Source organism: Medicago sativa, chromosome 7 (assembly GCF_051527215.1).
Source record: "Medicago sativa cultivar Bolivia chromosome 7, Bolivia_mono, whole genome shotgun sequence".
Lineage (NCBI taxonomy): Eukaryota > Viridiplantae > Streptophyta > Magnoliopsida > Fabales > Fabaceae > Medicago > Medicago sativa.
The window spans coordinates 82,266,052-82,287,429 of NC_140755.1; the positions used below are offsets into that span (position 1 = coordinate 82,266,052).

Here is a 21,378-nt window from a genome sequence, read left to right on the forward strand (position 1 = left end):
GGCATTCGCCTGGGCTCAATCGATACTTTCTTTATAGTAGGTCCAACTCAATAGCCCATTAACCCACTTAAAAAAATAAAAAAATTGGGAAAACTCAAATATTTTTCGCACGCGCACAACAAAAGTCACTTGATGATGTTGATATTATTCGAATATTCACCGCAAAGAGGTCTCGGAAAGGTCATTTACCTCCTAATTTTATTTAGCACACTATTGGTAGGTTATATTTCATCTCTCTTATTTCAAATTGTACTTTTGTTGACAAAATGACGAACCTCTTTTATTTCGATTTATGACTATTTATCTATACTATGACTATTTCAAATAATAACATGAATGATATCAAAATAATTGGTTTTTTCTTTTCCAATTATACTCTACTAGTAAAAAAACAGGTACTCACGTGTCTGTCTTTCCGCTCTTTTTATTGCACTAACATTTAAAAATTATGAACACTATTTTTTTTATGAAATTTTAATTTTGATTAAAAGTAAAAATATAAATTCTTTTTTCCTTTCAAATTATAATAGATCAAATTAACCATGATTATATATTTCAATGAAACCAACAATATAACAAAAAATCTAATCTAAATTCAAAAAAAAATTAATGACGCCAACAACAATCTTTATTCCTTCAAAAATAATTTTTATTATAGAAAAAGTTGTTGTTTAAGGGTATAATTGAGATAATGAAAAAGTAAATATAGATACACTCATCTAGTTTGTTACACTTTTTAAATGATAAAGGAAAAAATTGGACATTTGTGTTTGTTACACTTTTATTTTAATATTTACATTTATTCTTATCTATTTGTTACATGTGTTGTTTGTATTGAAAATTTAGGGCATTTTTGGAAAGGAAAGGTCAGCCCAAAAGAGCTGAAAGAGGTTGTTTTCTTTATATATAGTATAGATAACAAATTTCGTTATAAGAATACCATATTTTTGGTGTCATTCAAAAAGATAAGAATTTATATTATATGATATTATATTTGTTACATTGTTGATGTCATTGAAAAAGATATGTTTAGTTTATTTTAATAAGAAAAAGATATGCATAGTTTGTTACAATATAAAGGTGCAATATATATATATATATATATATATATATATATATATATATATATAGTATAATATTTTTAGGCATCTATACTTGTACTTTTAATTAAAATCAAAATTTTATAAAAATAATTATACGCATTATGCAACACTAAAATAAAATTATACGCATTAGCGTAACAAAAAAACAGATAGACGAACATAAATGTGTGTGTATATTTCATAAAAAAAAACGTTTATAATTTTTAAACGTTAGCGCAAGCGGAAAAACGGCCACGTGAGTGTCCGTCTTTTCGCTAGTATATATTATGTCACATGTGAATTTACAATAAATTTTTTGCTCAAGCTTTATAAAATTCTTGGCTCCGCCACTGTTTGAAGTAGTCTTTGGATGGGTGACCTACTGAAAAGTTTCCTGTTAACCGTGCGACTTCGGTGGTTGTTTCTAAATATAAGAAAAATATACAACAAAAAATTAAGTTATAATACCCTCTTAATGAAAACATATATGACGTAATTCTGGAGACAAATCTATATAAGGATGTCAATTTATCCAGTTAAACGGACATATATATGATTATTACACCATTTGAAACTATACATGTGAGAATTTTTCTTTACAAGTATGAGGATGGTTGGATGGAAAGAAAAAAAACTTGATAGAATTTTGGAAATCGGGATAGAGATCATGCCCCTCACCATGGGCTACCTTTCACAATATTTTACTTTAAAAATATAATATAATTTAAAATAAGATAACAAATTAATTATATTATTGTATTTATGTAATTTATCAAATTAATTATATTAAAGGAAATAGAAATCATTTTAACTTTATATATATTGTTCGGTTATAATTTACATTATATAATTTTATAACATTATATACTTGTCAAAAAAAAAAATTATAACATTATATAATAATTTCAAAATGATTTGTTCAATTCTAATTTTTTTTATAAATACTATATATTTTATATATTAATATTCGCTTTTATCGTATAATTATGAACAAACTATATCATAAAATACTTTAAAATAGACAAATAAATAATATTTAAAATAAAAAATTATCCTGCACATGGCGCGGAACACACACTAGTAATGTAACAAAATCAAATTGATTTGAATACTTGTGTTTTTGGAATCTATGACGTTGATGATTTAGTCATTTATAGAATATGTAATTAATCGAATTTAATATGTCAATCTAAACCAAGCGAGCATCATATCAAGGGAAGATCAAACAATGTTATACCAAAACGACTTGAACAAAAACCGTAACTTTGGTGTGACGAAGAACAACGAAGAAACTGCAACTGCAAAGATTCAACTGAAGCACACGCATATCATCAACATCTGAAAATGAGACAGTTCGATCCATGGCCAGTTTTCTTCAAGAGAGAATGGAAACGTACATGGCCATTCCTCGTTGGATTCGCCGTCACCGGAGCTCTTGTCACCAAATTCTCTCTTGGTCTTACCGAGGAAGATGCTAAGAATTCGAAATTCGTTCAGCATCACAAAAGGTGATTTCTGAATGGAGACATTGTAGTGGCTTTGCACTTCATGTTAGGCGTGTCAAGATTATTTTGCTTGTCTTGATTTCATGGATTGTAATAACAGAAGAGAGATATTCTATATACTCTCTTTACCATATTGTTATTTCCAGTTTTGGTTATTTACTTGAATCTGCTTTGAAAAATTCGTACTAATCAATCATTGATTTCCTTTGTTGTGATACTTATCCTACATGGAATTTCTCTCTTGATATACATTTGGCATTATCTTGATGAAAAAAAAAATGTTATACCAAAACGACGAACAAAACAATATTGTACTGAGACGAAGAAAAAAAGAAAAAGAAATTTACAATATTCACTTATTTAGACGAAAAGACAAAAATAAAATGTAGAGCTGGGTAATTTCAGATAAAAAAATGTCCAAACTTACACCCAAATGAAACTTGCTCATAAAATTTTATTTGACGGTTATGTGAAGCTTACTCATAAAATTTTATTTAACCGTTATGAATTGGATTAGGACCTTGTGGGACCAATCTTGCATTATGATAGGGATTATAACGTAGCAAGAAACTTTTGTGTTTTGGTCTTGGATCTAGATCACCCTCTGAAATTTCTCTTAAAATACGGTCAACATAAGTACTAGGTTGCAAGGAATAATGTATAGAATTTGAACATGTTGAACTCAACCTAGCTTTTTGATCAAAACTATGAGGAAGAGATGGAGTTAGATTATTCTTCTCCAGGTCCTTGGTGCATCCATGTTTCACGTATATTGTTGATGTTGTTGTGAAGGAAACATGTCGTGCTGCAATTGTTTTTGCATTGTTAGTGAGCAATAGTACTCCTATTAGAATTATCAGAGGAAATTTTCTCTGCAAATTTGCCATTTTTGAGGGAAAAAACATAGGTTTAGTCTAGTTTAATACTCCATTGTGGCGAGGGAACACACACTAGTGATGTAACAAAATTTGGACAAAATCATTTTACTTTTTGACCCCTTTATTTTTTGGTGATCACTTTTTGACCCTTTTTAATTTGAATTTTGTTGTCTAGGGACTAGGGAGTTGTATTGCTACTTTTTTTTTTTTTACTCATACTTTAATTTTACTAGAAGATATATATTAAATGAGAATTTTGTGATACTCTAGATTGGGATACCGATAGCATGCAGATAAAATTATTTTAAACAATTAAATATATTAAAAAAAATGCAGTATCACTAAATAATTGGATGATGGGTGTTTGTCCAATAAAATTCTAAAATACAAAGTGTTCACCTATCTAAAATCATATCTGCAATTTTTTAGTTGCGGAAATGTCTGTGTTTTCTTTTTTTAAATATCCATGATTTTTTATCTGAAACTTTTGGTATCAAGGATAATGAATACTTTAAAAGAAAACATAGATACCACAAGTTTTGGCAAACAAAGTACGGATACTTAAAAAGAAAAAAAGAGAAATTATTTGGTTGTATAAAAAAGAGAAATTATGATATTCTAAAATGACATTGTATAATTAGAGACAAACATTTTAGCTCCAATTTTATAATTAAAGGGGAGATACAAAACAGTTTCATTTTGACCTTAGCTAATGTAAGAAACAGTTTCATTGTGACCTGCCTTAAATGTACCTGGGTAGCTATCCCCTTCCTCATCCTCTCACTGCTGATGCTGTTACTACATATATTGGTTTTGGTGAAGAAATTGTTGTTGAAGAAGATGAAAACAAGGTCCCTTCATTTCTTTAAATTTGGAAGATCCTAATTCCTAACATAGCTACAATATTGTGCTTTCCTTTCTAATCCATTACCTACTGTTGTTGTGTACCTTGTACTTCACGTTATTTTAGCTTCAATGTGTGTTTTGATGCTTTCAAATGAGAGAATTATTAATAGTGGATGAAACCAAATGTTTATAATGAACACAAGAGACTCTTCAAGTTGAGGATTCATTTGTCATTTCTGTAAACAAAATCAAAAGTACCAAATTAACATGGAGTTATCATCCACTGAAATACAAATTTAGAGGCAAAGAGATGTTACAAGAACAGAAGATAGGGAACAAGGACAGTGAGAATTAGAGAAAAAATGCAACCTGTAAAATCTCAACTGAATTTTCCCAAGGATAATCCTTTTGGAGAACATTGTTACATCTTTCAAATTGCAATTGTTAAAAACAAAAACCTACTAATAACACATTATAGATAAGGTTAGATTAACTCTGCATAGTGCAGGGGTGGTGGATCAGATCAAGTACACAGTTCACAATTATTCTACACTACATTCACTTTATAGTTACTGAGTTGTTGTAAGCCACTACTTTTCCAACGCACGTTTAGCCTTCTCCAGTGCTGTCTTGGCTGCAACTTGCTTTCTCTCTCTCTCTACACTTTTTTTCCTTGCCGCTTCTGCTTGTCGAGTTTTATCTTTTAAGGATGAATCAACCTCCGACATCCTTCTTTTCATATCGTCAAGCCGGGTCTCTTCCTCCATCTTCTCCAGTTCACAAGATTTCAACTCTTTTTGTTTTCGAATGAGCGCGGCCTGAAGATTAGCGACTTCTTCACTAAGCAAATTTCTTTTCTCATCAAATACTGCGAGCGAAGTCTCAATCTTCACACAGTCATCCCGGATGTTAGCCAATCTCACTTTCTCCTCCTCTAAGAATTTAATGTGCTCCTCCAGAGTAGGCGAATTTTCCATGGACTTGTCAATTTCTGCCATAGACTTGGCATGATTGATGAACTCCCATACATAGTCAGAAAATTGTTTATAATCAAATCTTAAACAATTTAACACTGAAAAGGCGGCTTCTGCTGTGTCTCTCATAGACTCATGCTGGTGAAAATCCAAACCCTCTAGATCATTGAGAAGTCCCTGCTGCATAAATATCACCGCTTCTCTTTGTTTTCGTTCCTTTAGCTGTTCACTTCCTGGTGATCTATTGGGGCTTACTACATTTGTGGAAAGCTGGGTGCATTGATTAGGACTCTTGATAACGAGATCGTTGCATTCACTTTGACTATGAAGAGTACTCGTTTGTTTTGGAACATCCATAGGATCAAATGATTGAAACATACCTGTAATGATGGGAGACAAAAACAATGTGAATAATGCAAAGCCAAAGAGGACATCACACAAACAAATGATATCAAGGAAACCATACTAACAGCAGAAAAATAGCTTAGGTGTGTAGGGGATTTCAAATTTTGAGTTGGATGAAAGAAAATAAGGCGACCTAACCAACCCATTGGACAAGAACCTGCAATAAGATCAAGAGAATTTCCACATATGGCTTCTCTACTAAACAAAAATTTCTAACCACATATGCTTATACTACTGTCTAAGTTCATTTTTGTGATCAAGAGCAAAGATAAAATATATATGATAACACAACCAAATTCCTTAGGTTCAAATTAATTTGATCGTAACTCGAGATGACGTTTAAGGTTGAGTTGTCACAGATGAACAAGACAGACACAAAGCAAGTCTAAGAGGAGCATTTCCTATATGTTCAGCTATAATGACTTTGGTTCAAAGCTCAAAATAATAATAATAATACTAAGTAAAGCAATTGATTGGAAAGACCTGGGATTGGATGTATAGAGAAGAAGGGAGAGAATTCAAAATGACATAACTTGCGGTGAAAGTAGAAGCAGGAAAATAAAGAAAAAACGAAAGAAAGATATTGTTTAAATCTTGAAAACCACAAAAAAGAAAATAGTACCAAATGATGCATCAGCAGAAATAATGTCCCCCTGAAATACGCTCTGTCGACAACTGGTCTTTGAGGGTGTTGAAAAATGAGATGATAGAGAAGCTTCGGCCTCAATTGCAACTAAGTCTATCGATTCTAGATCATACTCAAACTGAATATCTGGAAAACCGTCAGGTTGTGAATTGTCTTCCTCTGTTGGTGATCCTCTGCTTTTTCCCTCAGGAATCTCAGATACAGCCACAGGTGAAGGATTCTCAGAACCGTCTGTTATTCTCATCCTTTTGTTCGTTGATAGCAAAACACTGCCCTCAGCGAAGTCATTAGTCAGGTCGTTGCCAGCTGTATCAACTTGGTCTCCCTCAATATATTCATTGAGAGAGATCTGCTTGCTTTGTCGGTAAGGTACGATGCTTGTGTTATCGACTGGTTCATCAATGCTTGCATTATTGAGAAGTTCATCTTCCGAAACACGGTAACCACAGGATCCATGACCCTGTTTGATATCAATAAGATTAGATATACGCATAATGAATAGATCCTGGTAGACCAAAACAAATTCTACAGAGCAGGAATCTACAATATATTAACTGAAATGATATTTAGTATACAAACTACTAAAGAAATCAATTAAATTCCCAACTACAATTGCCACAAAAAATAAATTACTCTTCACATCTAACTTTGACTTATGATGTTTACCCTATTGATCAGTGATCACAATCACGAAATGCTTCTCCATCAACAGAAAATCCAATTCACCCCCACCTCACGTTTAATTATTCTCAACAAGTTGAACATTGCAAATAAAGGACTAAGCTTGGCATGTGTCTAGGGTCAACATCATGTATGTGTAAGTTTGAGTGCATACAAACATGCAACTTGCAAGTATTAGTCACAAGTTTTTACAAAAGGTCCAGAACCGCCGTCTAGATTGCGACATTGTGAGTTGCGACATCAAACTTTTTAATTTTACCAATCGCAAACTTTTTAATTTTACCAATCGCAATTTTGGTCATAATAGTCACACTTAACCAGAATTCTCCGCAATAACAACTATGTAACACCGAGGATCTCAACAGGACCGCGATTTAAAACCTTGGTTAGTGGGTGCTAAAAACAGAGAAGAATTTCACAATACACTACCAACAATACATAAACAAAGTAGTTTAATGGCACCAAAATAAACCCTTATTTGGTACTAAACAAACATCAAATCAAATGTTTTACAACACATAGAAACATATAAATTACAAAAATAACATAACATAACAAAACATCATACCTGTTTAATGGGACAAATAAAATAGCTCTTTCCTCCTTCCATCAATTTTTTACAAACTCCAGCAAGACATTGACACTCAGGATAAGTAAACAAAGGACGTTGCAAATCAGTCTCATGGATGGTAGCATCACACCACTTAAAATTACCACAAGGTTTACCCTAACAAGAAAAAACATAATAATAAAATAAAAATGAGAAAAAAAAACATGGAATAATTATGAAAAATCGAAACTTTAAGGTGGTACTGGTAGTAACATACCAATCTGATGGGACATGTAAAAAACTTCCTCCCATAGTTATTTGGAGTATGAGCGGTTTTGAGAAGACAGACACCATGACCGCAAGGACACCATATCTGCATTCGTTGAAGAAAGTTTAGATTTGGAGGGTAAGGAGTGGATTTTTCAGGGGTTGTTGGATGAAACTGAGAATGGGGTGAAGGAGAATGAGGAATGATGGTGGTTTGTTGTGGTTCTTCACACCCCATTTCTTCTTCTTCTTCTTCTTCTCTTTTTCTTTTCTGATTGTTTCGTTGTTCTTCAACAACAGTGGAAAATGGAGAAGAGCTTGAAATTGGTGTGATCATTATTATTTGAGTGATGATAGAAAAATAACAAGTTGAATTACTACACAAAGCGACAAAACAGCAATGTTTGTGTTATTGTTGTTGTACTACTACACTACCTCGTCGGAACAGTAGTATTACTGTCGCAGCGACGCAGTTCGCAAGTGAAGTCTTCCCCTATAATCTATACCTTCACTGTAAATTAGTAGGCACTACAATGTCTTATTTACCCTTCAATAATTCACACACTTTTCTATGTAGTGCCCGTTTGGTTCAGCTTTGAATATAATTGATTCTGAGAGAATTGATTCTGATAGAATTGATTCTGACAGAATTGATTCTGAGAGAATTGATTTATGTTTGGATACAATTATGTAGAATTGATTAAACAAAATGATTTATGTTTGGATGCAATTATGTAGAATTGCTTTTGAATGTATAATTACTAAAATAGACATAGCTAAAGGAGAATTGATAAAGAATGAGAATTGATAAAGGGCAATAAAGTAAAATAACATGTTGTAATAATAAAATATACAAACCTATACACGTTGTTCAAGGAGAATTGATTCTAGAAAAGCTAGAAGCTAGGATTTGTAGCTTCATGGAGAATTGCTTTTGGAGGATAAAAGCAATTCTGAAAAGCTGAACCAAACACGTTGTTTTTGGCTAGAATTGCTTTTGGCACTGTAGAGAATTGATTTTGGGCTAGAATTGCTTCTCAGAAGCCAAACCAAACAGGCCCGTAGTATAACTTGGAAATTGAATTTTTTCATGATTTGACTTTTGATAAGATTACTCTATGCTTTATTGTCAAATCCATCATTTTTTCCATTTTTAAAAAAAATAAATAAACTAAGAATTGGTTGGCAAAATTCGCGAGTATAACTAACAATGAACTAAATCGATTCAAAAACAAAAGCACAGAAAGAGAAGGAAAATGCCTAATTATTTGATGGAATTGTTTGATTAATTAAATAAGTTGAACTTAAATTGAAAATTAAACATGTTAAATAAATGAATTATTTTATATATAGTTTGACTCATTTGATTCATGAACCAATTTAATATATAAATATATTTAGTTCAATATTCATTTTCAAATTGTTGGTTTACTTTGATGGTTTTTGTAATAATGTTAAAGCCTTACTTATACATTGATGTCTTGAGTTCAACATTCACAAATACTCCATCCGTTTCAAAATACATGTCCAAGTCAACCACTTCACACATGTCAATGCACAATTTTGACTGTTAATATATTTAATTATCTAAAGTAAAAAATTATAAAAATTTAATATTTTGAAAATATTTGTCGAGACAAATCAAACAACATCTTACATGCTAATATTTGTTTTTATAGATTAGTTAAAAAATATGGTCAAAGTAAGTCAAGTGAATAGTGCACATTGCAAAAATTGGACATGTATTTTGAAACGGATGGAGTAATTCAGAACTCATTGATGATGGTTTTGATACTGTGAATACAATATCCAAAAATGGTGTTATCAAAAGCGGTCATGTTAACAAGTGCGGAGCACTGGTTAAGGAAACTAAAAAAGGAAAATTCAAAGTAAAAATAATATTTTTTAAGCTTTTTGATGAGTTGACAACACAAGTTCCGAGACAAGACTTTCTACATTTGATTCCTTAACCAGTGTTCCGGGGGCAGTAGTTAACATTTCCCTATCAAAAGTAATCCCAAATATTGTGATTAGAGGATTAGGAAAGTTTGATATTTTGCATAACAGATGCTATATCTAATTAGAATTCTTTAGGAGCAAATGCAACCCTATGCTTTTCACGGCAGGCTACACTTTGTTTTTGTTGCTATAGAAGAGCTTTTGGCTTCCTTTTTCTCTTTTGTGTAAACAGGTTCAGGCCTTAATCCTGGTTAGCATTTTATTTTCATTGCTTTGATAAAAATAAAATAAAAAAATCACAAAAATCCATTTATATATCGATTTAACATTATTAATATCTTCCCCGCCATTGTTTGTCTCTATATTTTAGACAAATGCATTAATGTTATTTTGAAAGATTGTTATTACTCATTTGCCATTCCTATTAACAAGATCAAAAGTACCAAATTAACATGTAGTTATCATCCACTGAAATACAAGTTTAGAGTCAAAGAGAAGATACAAGACAAGAAGTACGGAACAAACACAGTGAGAATTAGAGAAAAAATGCAACCTGTGAAATCTCAACTGAATTTTGCCAAGGATAATCCTTTTGGAGAGCATTGTTACTTCTTTCAAATTGCAATTGTTAAAAACAAAACGTACTAATAACACATTATAGATAAGGTTAGATTGACTCTGCATAGTGCAGGGATGGTGGATCAGATCAAGTACACAATTCACAATTATTCTACTACATTCACTTTACAGTTATTGAGTTGTTGAAAGCCACTAATTTTCCAACGCACGTTTAGCCTTCTCCAGTGCTGTCATGGCTGCAACTTGCTTTGTGTCTCTGTCTACAAATTTTTTCCTTGCCGCTTCTGCTTGTCGAGTTTTATCTTTTAAGGATGAGTCAACCTCCGACATCCTTCTTTTCATATCGTTAAGCCGAGTCTCTGCCTTCATCTTCTCCACTTCACAAATATTCAACTCTTTTCGTTTTTCAAGGAGCACGGACTGGAGATTAGTGACTTCTTCACTAAGCAAATTTTTTTTCTCATCAGATACTGCAAGCAAAGTCTCAATCTTCACACAGTCATCCCAGATATTAGCCAATCTCACTTTCTCCTCCTCCAAGAATTTACTGTGCTCCTCAATAGTAAGCGAATTTTCCATGGACTTGTCAATTTCTGCCATGGACTTTGCAAGATTGATGAACTCCCATACATAGTCAGAAAATTGTTTACACTCAAATCCCAAACAATTTAACCCTGAAAAAACAGCTTCTGCTGTATGTCTCATAGACTCGTGCTGGTGAAAATGAAAACCCTCCAGATCCTTGAGAAGTCCCTGTAGTGTATATACCACCACTTCTCTATGTTTTTGTTCCTTTATCTTTTCACCTCCTGGTGTTCTATTGGGGTTTACAACATCCGTGGAAAGCCGGGCACATTGATTAGGAGTCTTGATGGTAAGGTTGTTGCATTCACTTTGACTATTAAGAGTACTTGTTTGTTTCGGAGCATCTATAGGATCAAATGATGGAAAAACACCTGTAATGATGGGTGACCAAAACCATGTGAATAATGCAAAGTCAAAGTGGACATTTTACAAACAAATTAGATCAGGAAACCTTACTAACAGCAGAAAAATAGACTAGGTGTAGGGGATATCAAACTCTGAGTTTGATGAAAGAAAATAAGGCGACCTAACCAACCCATTGGACAAGAACCTACAATAAGGTCAAGAGAATTTCCACATATGGCTTCTTTGTTAAACAAAATTTTCTAAGGACGTATGCATATACTACTATCAAAGTTCATTTATGCAATCAAGAGGAAAGATAAAATATATATGACATTAACACAGTCAAATTCCTTAGGTTCAAATTAAGTTGATTGTAACTCGAGATGACATTTAATGTTGAATTGTCACAGATAACCGAGATAGACGCAAAACATGTGTAAGAGATGCATTTCCAATATGTTCAGCTATTATGACTTTGGTTCATTGCTCAAAAGAATAATGAAACTAAGTAAGGCAGTTAATTGCAAGGATCTGAGATTGGATGTATAGAGAAAAAGAGAGAAATTTCAAAATGACATAACTTGTAGTTGGAAACAGAAGCAGGTAAATAAAGAAAAATATTGTTTACATCTTAAAAACCAGAAAAAAGAAAATAGTACCAAATGTTGCATCAGCAGAAAAAATGTCCCTCGGAAAAACGCTTTGTTGACAACTGATCCTTGAGGGTGTTGAAAAACGAGATGATGGGTAAGCTTTGTCCTCAAGTGCCTCCCACGAGGCTAGGTTTATCAACTGTTGATCATCCCCAAACTCCATTTCTGGAAAAGCGACAGGTTGTGAATTGGCTTCATATATTGGCGATCCTCCACTTCTTCCCTCTGGAATCTCAGATACAGCCACAGGTGAAGGATTTTCAGAATTGTCCGTTATTCTCGTCCTTTTGGTCGTTAATAGCAAATCAATTCCCTCAGCGAAGCCATTAGTCAGGTCGTTGCCAATGCTTGTGCTATTGACCAGTTCATCAGTGCTTGCATTATTGAGTAGTTCAACTTCCGACACACGGTAACCACAAGATCCAAAACTCTGTTTAATATCAATTAGATTAGATGTAAGCAAAATGACCAAAACAAGTTATACAGAGCGAGAGTCCACGAAATACAATATATTAAACGAAATTGATATACACAGACTACTAAAGAAATCAACACCCAACTACACTTACCACATAAAAGAAAGTACTTTTCGCATTTAACTTTCACATTTGATGTTTACCCTATTGATCACGATCACGACATGCTTCACCATCAACATGATATCCAATTCACCCCCACCCACACATTTAATTCTTATCAACAATACACTACCAACAGTACATAAACAATGTAGTTGTACGGCGCCAAAATAAACCCTCATTTAGTACTAAACAAACATGAAATGCTTCACAAATCACAACACAAAGAACCCTCATTTGATATACCTGTTTAATGGGGCACGTAAAATAGTAATTAGCACCTTCCATCTCTCTTTTACAAACACCAGCACCACATTTACACTTAGGATACTTAACCAGAGAAGGCTGCAAATCTTTTTCATCATCACACCACTTCACAAAAGTACTACAAGGTGCACCCTAAAAACAGAAACACATAGTCAACAAAACATGGTAGTAATGACTAAAAATACAAACTTTAAGGTGTTAGTAACATACCCTTTTGATAGGACATACAAAGTACAACCTCCCTTTGTTTCTTTCACTATTAGAGATTCTAACATCACAAAAACCGTGACCGCAACGACAGTGTATTTGCTTGTTGGAAGACAAAGCAGATGAATGGTTATTGTTGTTGTTGTTGTTAGGACAATACATAGACCAGTGACCTTGTTGCTTACATTTGAAGCATGTATCAGTTAGCATACGTTGAACAAGGCTTGGATTTGGAGGGTAAGGAGTGGATTTTTCAGGGGTGGTTGGATGAAACTGAATTGATTTGTTGATTTGTTGTGGTGATTCACACCCCATTTCTTCTTCTTCTTCTTCTTCTCCTCTTTTTCGTTTCTGATTATTTTGTTCTTCAACGGTAGGAAATGGAGAAGAGTGAGGAAGAAGAAGAGGATGGTTTTTGAGAGACGTTGGAATTGGTTTGATCATTATTATTTGAGAAATTAGTAATAATAATAGAATAATAATATGAAGTTGAACTTTTGGCACAAAGGGACAAAACAACAACGTTTGTGTTGGAATCTCTGTTACTCTCTTTGATGAGACTCTACAAAGAACAGTAGTAGATACTGTAGTGTACTGTGCATCTTTGGTTTGTTCTTGTTGCTGCAACGCAAGTCGCAAAGTAGGGGCCTTCTATTCTATCCACCACCATCTAGGTGAGGTTTAGCATGGGAAAGGAAAGTTCTTTCCCATCATGGAAAAGTTGAACCACAATTATAGATTTAATACTTTTTTATTTGGATGGCTAAGATTTATGACCTATTAATGGTTGTAACTTGTTGATGGTAGTGTGAACCACACCAATAGACCCCACCGATTGATTAAACAACAATTATTTTATAATTATTTTTCATTTAATTTTTTTTCAGCTGATTTTTTTTATTAAGGAACGGTTATTTAAAAAACAAATTACATCATCCCTACCAACATCATCTTCATCCTTCAAACCTTCATCACCCCAACCCGGATCTTCTTCTAAACCCTTTACCATCTTCAATTCTTTTCAATTCCAAAACTGACTCAAACACCAAATCATTCATTCCTTTCCTATTGAAACCCATTTAGAATCAACCCAAATTTTTTTGGATTAAACCAGATTGAGTTTTAGATCTTTCAAGAGAATTTCAGCATTTCATAGTAAATCACATCCATATGGTAAATGTTTTGCAAGATAATTTGATTTCATTTTCAGCATCAACAAGTATTCCTCTTTTTGTTATTCTGAAAGTTTAAAGCTTTTCAACAATTTACTTTCATGATGATTCACAACAAGTAATAACATGATTTGTTGAAGGAATTTGATTAAGTGTAGAATAAGATGAAATTGTTGATGGAATTTGATGATTCACAATAAGTAATAACATAAATTCACAAGAACTTGATGATGAAATTTGATTTCAGTGTTATTATTAGTACCAATAACATACTTACTTTATTAAAGGAATTTGATTTTGTTGTTTTCATTATGATGGTTATCAAGATGAAATTTAATTACTGGAAAGAAGAAGAGCAGAATGTATCAACGAAGAAGAAGGAAGTGTGAGTGGAGAGAGAGTAAAAAGAGGAGAAGGAATAAATGGGGTGGGTGCCACAAAGAAACAAAAACAATTAAAAATCAATTTTCATTTTTTTTTCTTTTCTCTAAACCGGTTGCCAACTGCCACCTGCCTTTGAAAAGGGGACTTTCCCATGATGGGATAAAACTCCCCGTTCCCAGACTAAATGCCACCATCTATCTATCTATCTACACCTCTATCCTTCAATGTTATACTACTCGAATCATTTTAAGATTGAGATTTTTTCTAATGTTCCTTAAGATTCGATTTTAACAATGCTATTCTATGCTCTCTTTTTAAAAAGAAAGATATGCTCTATCTATAGACAATGCTCCCTTTTTAAAAAGAAAGATATGCTCTATCTATAGACAACTTTGTCGAATCTATGGTTTCTTCATCTTTTCAATTTTTCTAAATTTTCCTTTTTCTAGATCGAAAAAAGAAATTAAAGGTTTGATTGATGCGCATGATAGGATATCAATAGGATATGATAAAAAGTTGGATAATGATAGAATATGATAATGACATAATAAACATCTATCATATCATGTGTTTGGTTCACACATGATAAAAAATATGATAGTATTATTTTATCATATCATGTGTTTGGTGCACACTTGACATAATGTTGACTCTTTATGGATTAAAATTACAAAGGAGATATAGGATAGGATTAGTAATAGGTTTAATTTATCATATCTTATTGGTGCACCAAACAACAGATATAGATAGGATAAGATATTGTTATCATATCTTGTCTCTCTATCCTGCGCACCAAACAGGATCTAATTTGATTGGTTGAATCGAATGATTAAAATAAATAAATATAGTTTCTTTTTGAGAAAAATAAGTAAATATAGTTGAAACTTCATAGACAATTAATAGAGATGATAATTTTTTTGTAAAATAATACAAGAGGTTAATTAAGTTTTTTGTCCCTATAAATATCTGCAGTTTTGTTTTTAGTCCCTATAAAAACAAATCACACTTTTTAGTCCCTACAAAATTTTCCGTTAGTGTTTTTAGTCCCTGTTAAATTAAAATTTGTTTAATTATGCTTAAACTTTTAAATTTTTGAAAGATTTTTTACAGACATGTTCATAACATCGTGAGACACTCTTTTATAAAATCTTTTAGTTTTTTAACATGTAATGAATTAAATATGAATTTTTCTAAAAGCCAAATTTCAAGATTATATTAATGAAAATTTGGACCTAATAATAAAATTTTGAGTTACTTTTTTTCGGAGAAACTTTGTATAATGTTCTAAATACAACAACAACCAAACATTTATCCCACTAAGTGGGGTCGGCTACATGGATCAAATGACGTCATAGTGTTCTATCAAAAACCATATTTGGATCCAACTCATTAACCTCTAAATCTTTTCTAATGGTTTCTCTAACGGTTTTCTTAGGTCTTCCTTTACCTCTTTTAACCTGACTCTCCTCCATTTGATCTACTCTTCTTACAACGGCATCTACGGGTCTTCTCTCTACATGTTCAAACCATCTAAGCCTATTTTCTACCAACTTTTCTACTATAGGTGCTACCCCCACTCTCTCTCTAATGGTGTCATTCCTAATCATATCATGTCTAGTCTTACCACTCATCCAACGCAACATCCTCATCTCCGCTACGCTTACTTTACTCTCGTGTTGGCTCTTAACCGCCCAACACTCCGTACCATACATCATTGTCGGACTGACTGATGTCCGGTAGAACTTTCCTTTCAGCTTAAGTGGTACTTTCTTATCGCACAAAACACCTGAGGCTCTTCTCCATTTCAACCACCCAACTTGAATACGATGATGTACATCAGCTTCTATTTCGCCGTCATTTTGTACTATAGACCCAAGATATCTAAACTGTGTAACTTGGGGTATGATATGATCTCCAACTTTCACCTCCAAGGTAGACCCACTTCTCCTTTTGCTGAAGTTACATTATATATACTCCGTCTTTCTTCTACTCAGGCGGAAGCCATACGCTTCTAAGGCTTGCCTCCAAGTCTCTAGCCTCCCGTTTAACTCCTCTCTCGACTCACCAAGCAAGACTACATCATCTACAAAAAGCATACATCTCGGTGTTAACTCTTGGATGTGTTCCGTCAGTACATCCAAAACTAAAGTAAAAAGATAAGGACTTAGGGTTGACCCTTGGTGCAGTCATATTGTTATGGGAAAATCTACGGTATCTCCATCCTGCGTCCTCACACTAGTCGAAGCCCCATCATACATATCCTGGATAGCTCTAATATAGGCAATCCTCACCCCTTTCTTCTCCAGGGCTTTCCACAAAATCTCTCTAGGTACTCTATCATACGCCTTCTCCAAAATCTCTCTGGGTATAATGTTCTAAATAAGTATGTAAAAAATATGTTAAAAATTTAAAAGTTTAAGCACAATTAAGCAAATTTTAATTTTACAAGGACTAAAGTATGTGTTGGTCCCTATTAAATTAAAATTTGTTTAATTATACTTAAAATTTTATATTTTTAAATGATTTTTAACATACATGTTAAGAACATTATAATAATCTCTTTTATAAAAAATTAGAATTTTTTAACATGTAATGAATTAAATATAATTTTTTTTAAAAACCAAAAATTCAAGATAAAACTAACGAAAATTTGGACATAAAAATAAAATTTTGAGCTAACTTATTGCGGCGGAACATTTTATAATGTTTTTTTTGTGATGTCCGGGGTTCGAACCGCGGACCTTGCATATATTATGCATTGTCCTTACCAGCTTAGCTAAGCTCATGGGATTTTATAATGTTTTAAACAAGTATGTAAAAAATCATTAAAAAATTTAAAATTTTAAGTATAATTAAACAAATTTTAATTTAACAGGGACTAAAAACACTAACGAAAAATTTTGTAGGGACTAACAAGTGTGATTTATTTTTATAAGGATTAAAAACAAAACTACAGATATTCATAGGGACCAAAAAGTTAATTAACCTTAATACAAATAAGAATCATTTGTTCAGTACGAGCGTTTTTGACATCACAAAAACGTATATTTATTTTAGCTTCGTATACCTGTAGTTGTGCTAATAATGTAGTTCTTCTTTTATTACTCATGCCTCGTTAACAAGTTTTAGTTGTATCTTTTTTTCATAAATTATGTTCACTTCATTGTATCTATCACATTGTGAATGGAAAAAGGTATATACGTGTAATTGGCAACAATTTCTCAGTTTTTTTTACTCGAAGAATTGTTTCATGACATTCAATCCCAAATCACGTTCTCATTGTCTTTTGCATTCACAAAGTAGATCTAGCCATGAGGCAACCCGTTATTCCCTCGATGATTTTTGAAGATGCTCGAAGACTTCTTTAAAAAAAAAAACTCATTGTACTGACATGACTTAAAAATGTAACCTTAGTGTGGAGCATAATAACCCTCTTTTGTAGTATTTTTTTTGGCAACTATATGTCATTCTGCCACTTTACCCATATTGTCTCTCGGTTTGATTCTCACGTTTCTTCTTGTTACTCGTTCTTTGGGTTTGGGTTTTAAGCAATCAAAACACACAATCATCATGTGTTTTTCAAGGAGAATAAAATTCATTTCCCCTTCCTTTTTTTTCTTCTTTCCATGTTCACATTCTTATATCTCACTTTGGAGGCGGCTTCTTCAAGCCTTTAATAGCTCCTTTGTAGAACAACCGGTCACCGTCGAAATCCCAAGAAACATTTCGTACAGTGATCGGTTTGTCCACAACGGTACAACCTTCTCCATGAATCCAATAGAAAATTCAACAACAAAAAATCCGCTACTTATTTTCAGGATGCTGATACTGCTTCACACTCATATCATTGAGTAAGTGTTCATTATTTTTTTTAAAAAATAAAATACAATTTTATTTTTTATTTAATAATGATGAGCCTTCATCAACGCCATGATGTGTGCCACAGAACCAACTATAAACATCTAAAAATAAGGAATAAAATTCTTATTGTTGAACTTTCTGTTGCATTCATGGAGAAGGCTATGCGACTGAGCAAACATATTACCATAGGAAAAAAATTTGAAATTTTGAGAGTGGTCGGTTGCAGGGGCGGACTTGGACTGGGCACACTGTGGCAAGTGCCACACCAGTCCAGGCCCAATTATATTTTTTTTTTTAATTTTTAGCTAAATATTATGTTATATAAGTTAAATTTTGTAAGTTAATCACAACTGTATGGTGGTATCTAGTGGCAAACGTGCGCCCCTTTCATCAAGGGAACCTAGGTTCGATTCCTGCAATACACATTTTAGCTTTTTAACTTTTATTTTAACTATTAATACTATAAAAAATGCAAAAAGCAAGTGTTGAACCGCAACACCCGAAGTAAAATCGATTCATATATACCATTAATCTATACAATTGTTTTATGAATATTGTTGTGAGAAACAATATATAAGACAACCTGCAAAAAAAAATTGTGCCACACTGGTTTTGTGAGGCCAGGTCCGCCCCTGGTCGGTTGTCCTACAAATGAAGCTTTTAAAGTTGTTGAAGAAGCGGATTCCAAAGTGAGAAAGGGGAACAACAAGATGGAAAAGAGGAAGAGAAAGATGGATTTTAATATCTTTGCAAAACATAAGATTATGCATTTTGATTCTTAAAATCCCAAACTAAAGAACACTCTACAAGGAAAAATCTGAAAAAGTTTGTTGAGTATGAACTAGAGATGGTGACAATAGTCACCATAGAAAACACACACAAAAAAAATTATTACACTCCACAATTAGGTTGGATTTTCGAGTTTTTCATATGAAGTAAGTATTAGGTCTAAATTATTTTTGAATGATAATTGTTGGTATGTTCATTATTTATACTAGTATTTTCTTCCTTGTAGGATTCATATCATGAATATTTAACTTTGTCATCTTTTAACTCATTTGTAATACAAGATAGTAATTTTTTAGTAAATTATTTGATCATATTTTTTAAAGAGAGATGCTATTTATCAAGAAAAAATCATAGCGAATCCATCACGAAAGGCTTGAACGGTTAGATTTGGTCTTCATTGGAATACATGGGCGGCTAACAAGTAAAGAGGTGAAGGAAGGGTGTTAATCAAGTAGGTCGTGAAAGTCTCGTAATACAATTTGTCGGGACAAGTAGCATTTCTGTTTTTTAAAACACTTATATCGAAAAGACTAAAGTTTTGCTCTCTCTCTCTCTCTCTCTCTCTCTCTCTCTCTCTCTCTCTATATATATATATATATATATATATATATATATATATATATGAGGCAGGATCCGTTAACACCAGGTGTAAGTCAAAATACTTACATCAAATCTCAACCCTTAATTTTAGTTAATCTAATGGCTTACAAGTGAGGCACTTGAGTTCCGCTTTTCCCTTTCACACGTGATAGTAGAAAAACAAAACAAATCGTGGAGATGTTGAGAGCCAGCCGCCGCCTGTGTTACAACAATGATGAATAACAACTTTTGTAGAGATCATGTCACTGCTATATATTCATTCAAAGAATTTATCAATTTTGCTTTTCGAGGTCGGACACGCCTCGGTTAGAGGTTTTGGCGTTATCTAGTCACAAACTATGAACCACTGACATGCCTAGATGTCCTACACGACACCTTCCATATAATTACTAGTTTCGTATTCTCAAATTATCGATGTCAACATGTTACTGTCTGTGTTTGGTGTTCAGTGTTCGTCCCCCAATATTAGAATAACAAATGATCATCCACAAGTGTAGGTCTGATCTTGTAAAAAATTCAGTGACTTTGTTATTGAATCTTTTTACAAAGTGACTTTGTTATCTTAATATTAGTGGAGTGATTGTTAGTAACAATACTAATTTTCACCTGTTAATAAGCTATGAAGCATAGACAAATACACTGATCACGATACCACGTGGACACCAATACTAATTTAAGAATACAAATCAATTAAATGTAATTACATGTGTCGGTGTCAGAACATGTCTCAACAAGAGGTTTTGGTGTTATCTAGAATAAAAACTATAAAACACGGACTATATGCGTAGGCGCCCTACACGACACCGATACATATAATTACTAGTGTCATATAACTAACAATGAACTAAATCAATTCGAAAGCAGAAGTAGAAAGAAAAGGAAAAGGCTTATTTCAATGAAATTGTTTGAGTAATCAAATAAGTCGAACTTTAGTTGAAAATTAAACATAAATGAGTTATTCTATGCATGGTTTGATTCGTTTAATTCATGAACCAACTCAATATATAAATGTATATAGTTCAATTTTCATTTTGAAATTGTTGGTTTACCTTGATGGTTTTAAAGTGTTACTTATACACTGATGGCTTGAGTTCAACATTCACAAATATCCGGTTATAAATCGGTTAGTAGGTTTGGTGCTTGATTCTATTTTTTACTATTTTTTTATATGGTTTTAACATTACTAATATCCTTCCCACCATTGTTTGTCTCTATTTTTATACAAATGCATTAATGTTATGTTATTCTGTATGATTATTGTTACTCAGAAAACACTAGTAGATGAGATTCAAATGGCTCAACATGATTAATTATTCGCTGGCTTTACCACGCTCAATATTGCATAACCAGCACCTAGTAGTCTTGTAAAATAAAATATGAGACAAACATAAAGAAAATCTATAGTTTTTCTCTTAAAGTCTCATAGTGAAAAGTATACTCTTTCAGTTCTCACACTCTCTTTTTCTCTTGTATAAAGAGTGCACCACTTAATTTGAAAGTTGACCAGATAGATGAGAAAAATGGATGAACTCAACAACTAACTAATTTGTTGCTTAGATTACATA

At 32.7% G+C, this 21,378-nt stretch overlaps 3 protein-coding genes across 3 annotated transcripts; 1 reads left to right on the top strand and 2 right to left on the bottom strand.

Annotated features, from left to right (window-relative positions):
* The first annotated feature begins 2,348 nt into the window (after nt 1-2,348).
* LOC146909242 (ATP synthase small subunit 6-A, mitochondrial-like) lies at nt 2,349-2,718 on the top strand. Its single transcript, XM_085724783.1, has one exon. The coding sequence runs from the start codon at nt 2,427-2,429 to the stop codon at nt 2,592-2,594; it is 168 nt and encodes a 55-aa protein (XP_085580909.1). The 5' UTR covers nt 2,349-2,426; the 3' UTR covers nt 2,595-2,718.
* A 1,944-nt stretch (nt 2,719-4,662) lies between these two features.
* LOC146909243 (uncharacterized) lies at nt 4,663-8,388 on the bottom strand. Its single transcript, XM_085730871.1, has 4 exons — nt 7,845-8,388; nt 7,586-7,744; nt 6,313-6,796; nt 4,663-5,665 (listed from the first exon to the last, which is right to left on the bottom strand). Exons 1-4 carry the CDS (start codon nt 8,169-8,171, stop codon nt 4,902-4,904), a joined length of 1,734 nt encoding a protein of 577 aa, XP_085586997.1. The 5' UTR covers nt 8,172-8,388; the 3' UTR covers nt 4,663-4,901.
* A 1,832-nt stretch (nt 8,389-10,220) lies between these two features.
* On the bottom strand, nt 10,221-13,459 carry LOC146909244 (uncharacterized). Its single transcript, XM_085730872.1, has 4 exons — nt 13,011-13,459; nt 12,780-12,932; nt 11,962-12,385; nt 10,221-11,328 (listed from the first exon to the last, which is right to left on the bottom strand). Exons 1-4 carry the CDS (start codon nt 13,449-13,451, stop codon nt 10,565-10,567), a joined length of 1,782 nt encoding a protein of 593 aa, XP_085586998.1. The 5' UTR covers nt 13,452-13,459; the 3' UTR covers nt 10,221-10,564.
* Between the last annotated feature and the right edge of the window lie 7,919 nt (nt 13,460-21,378).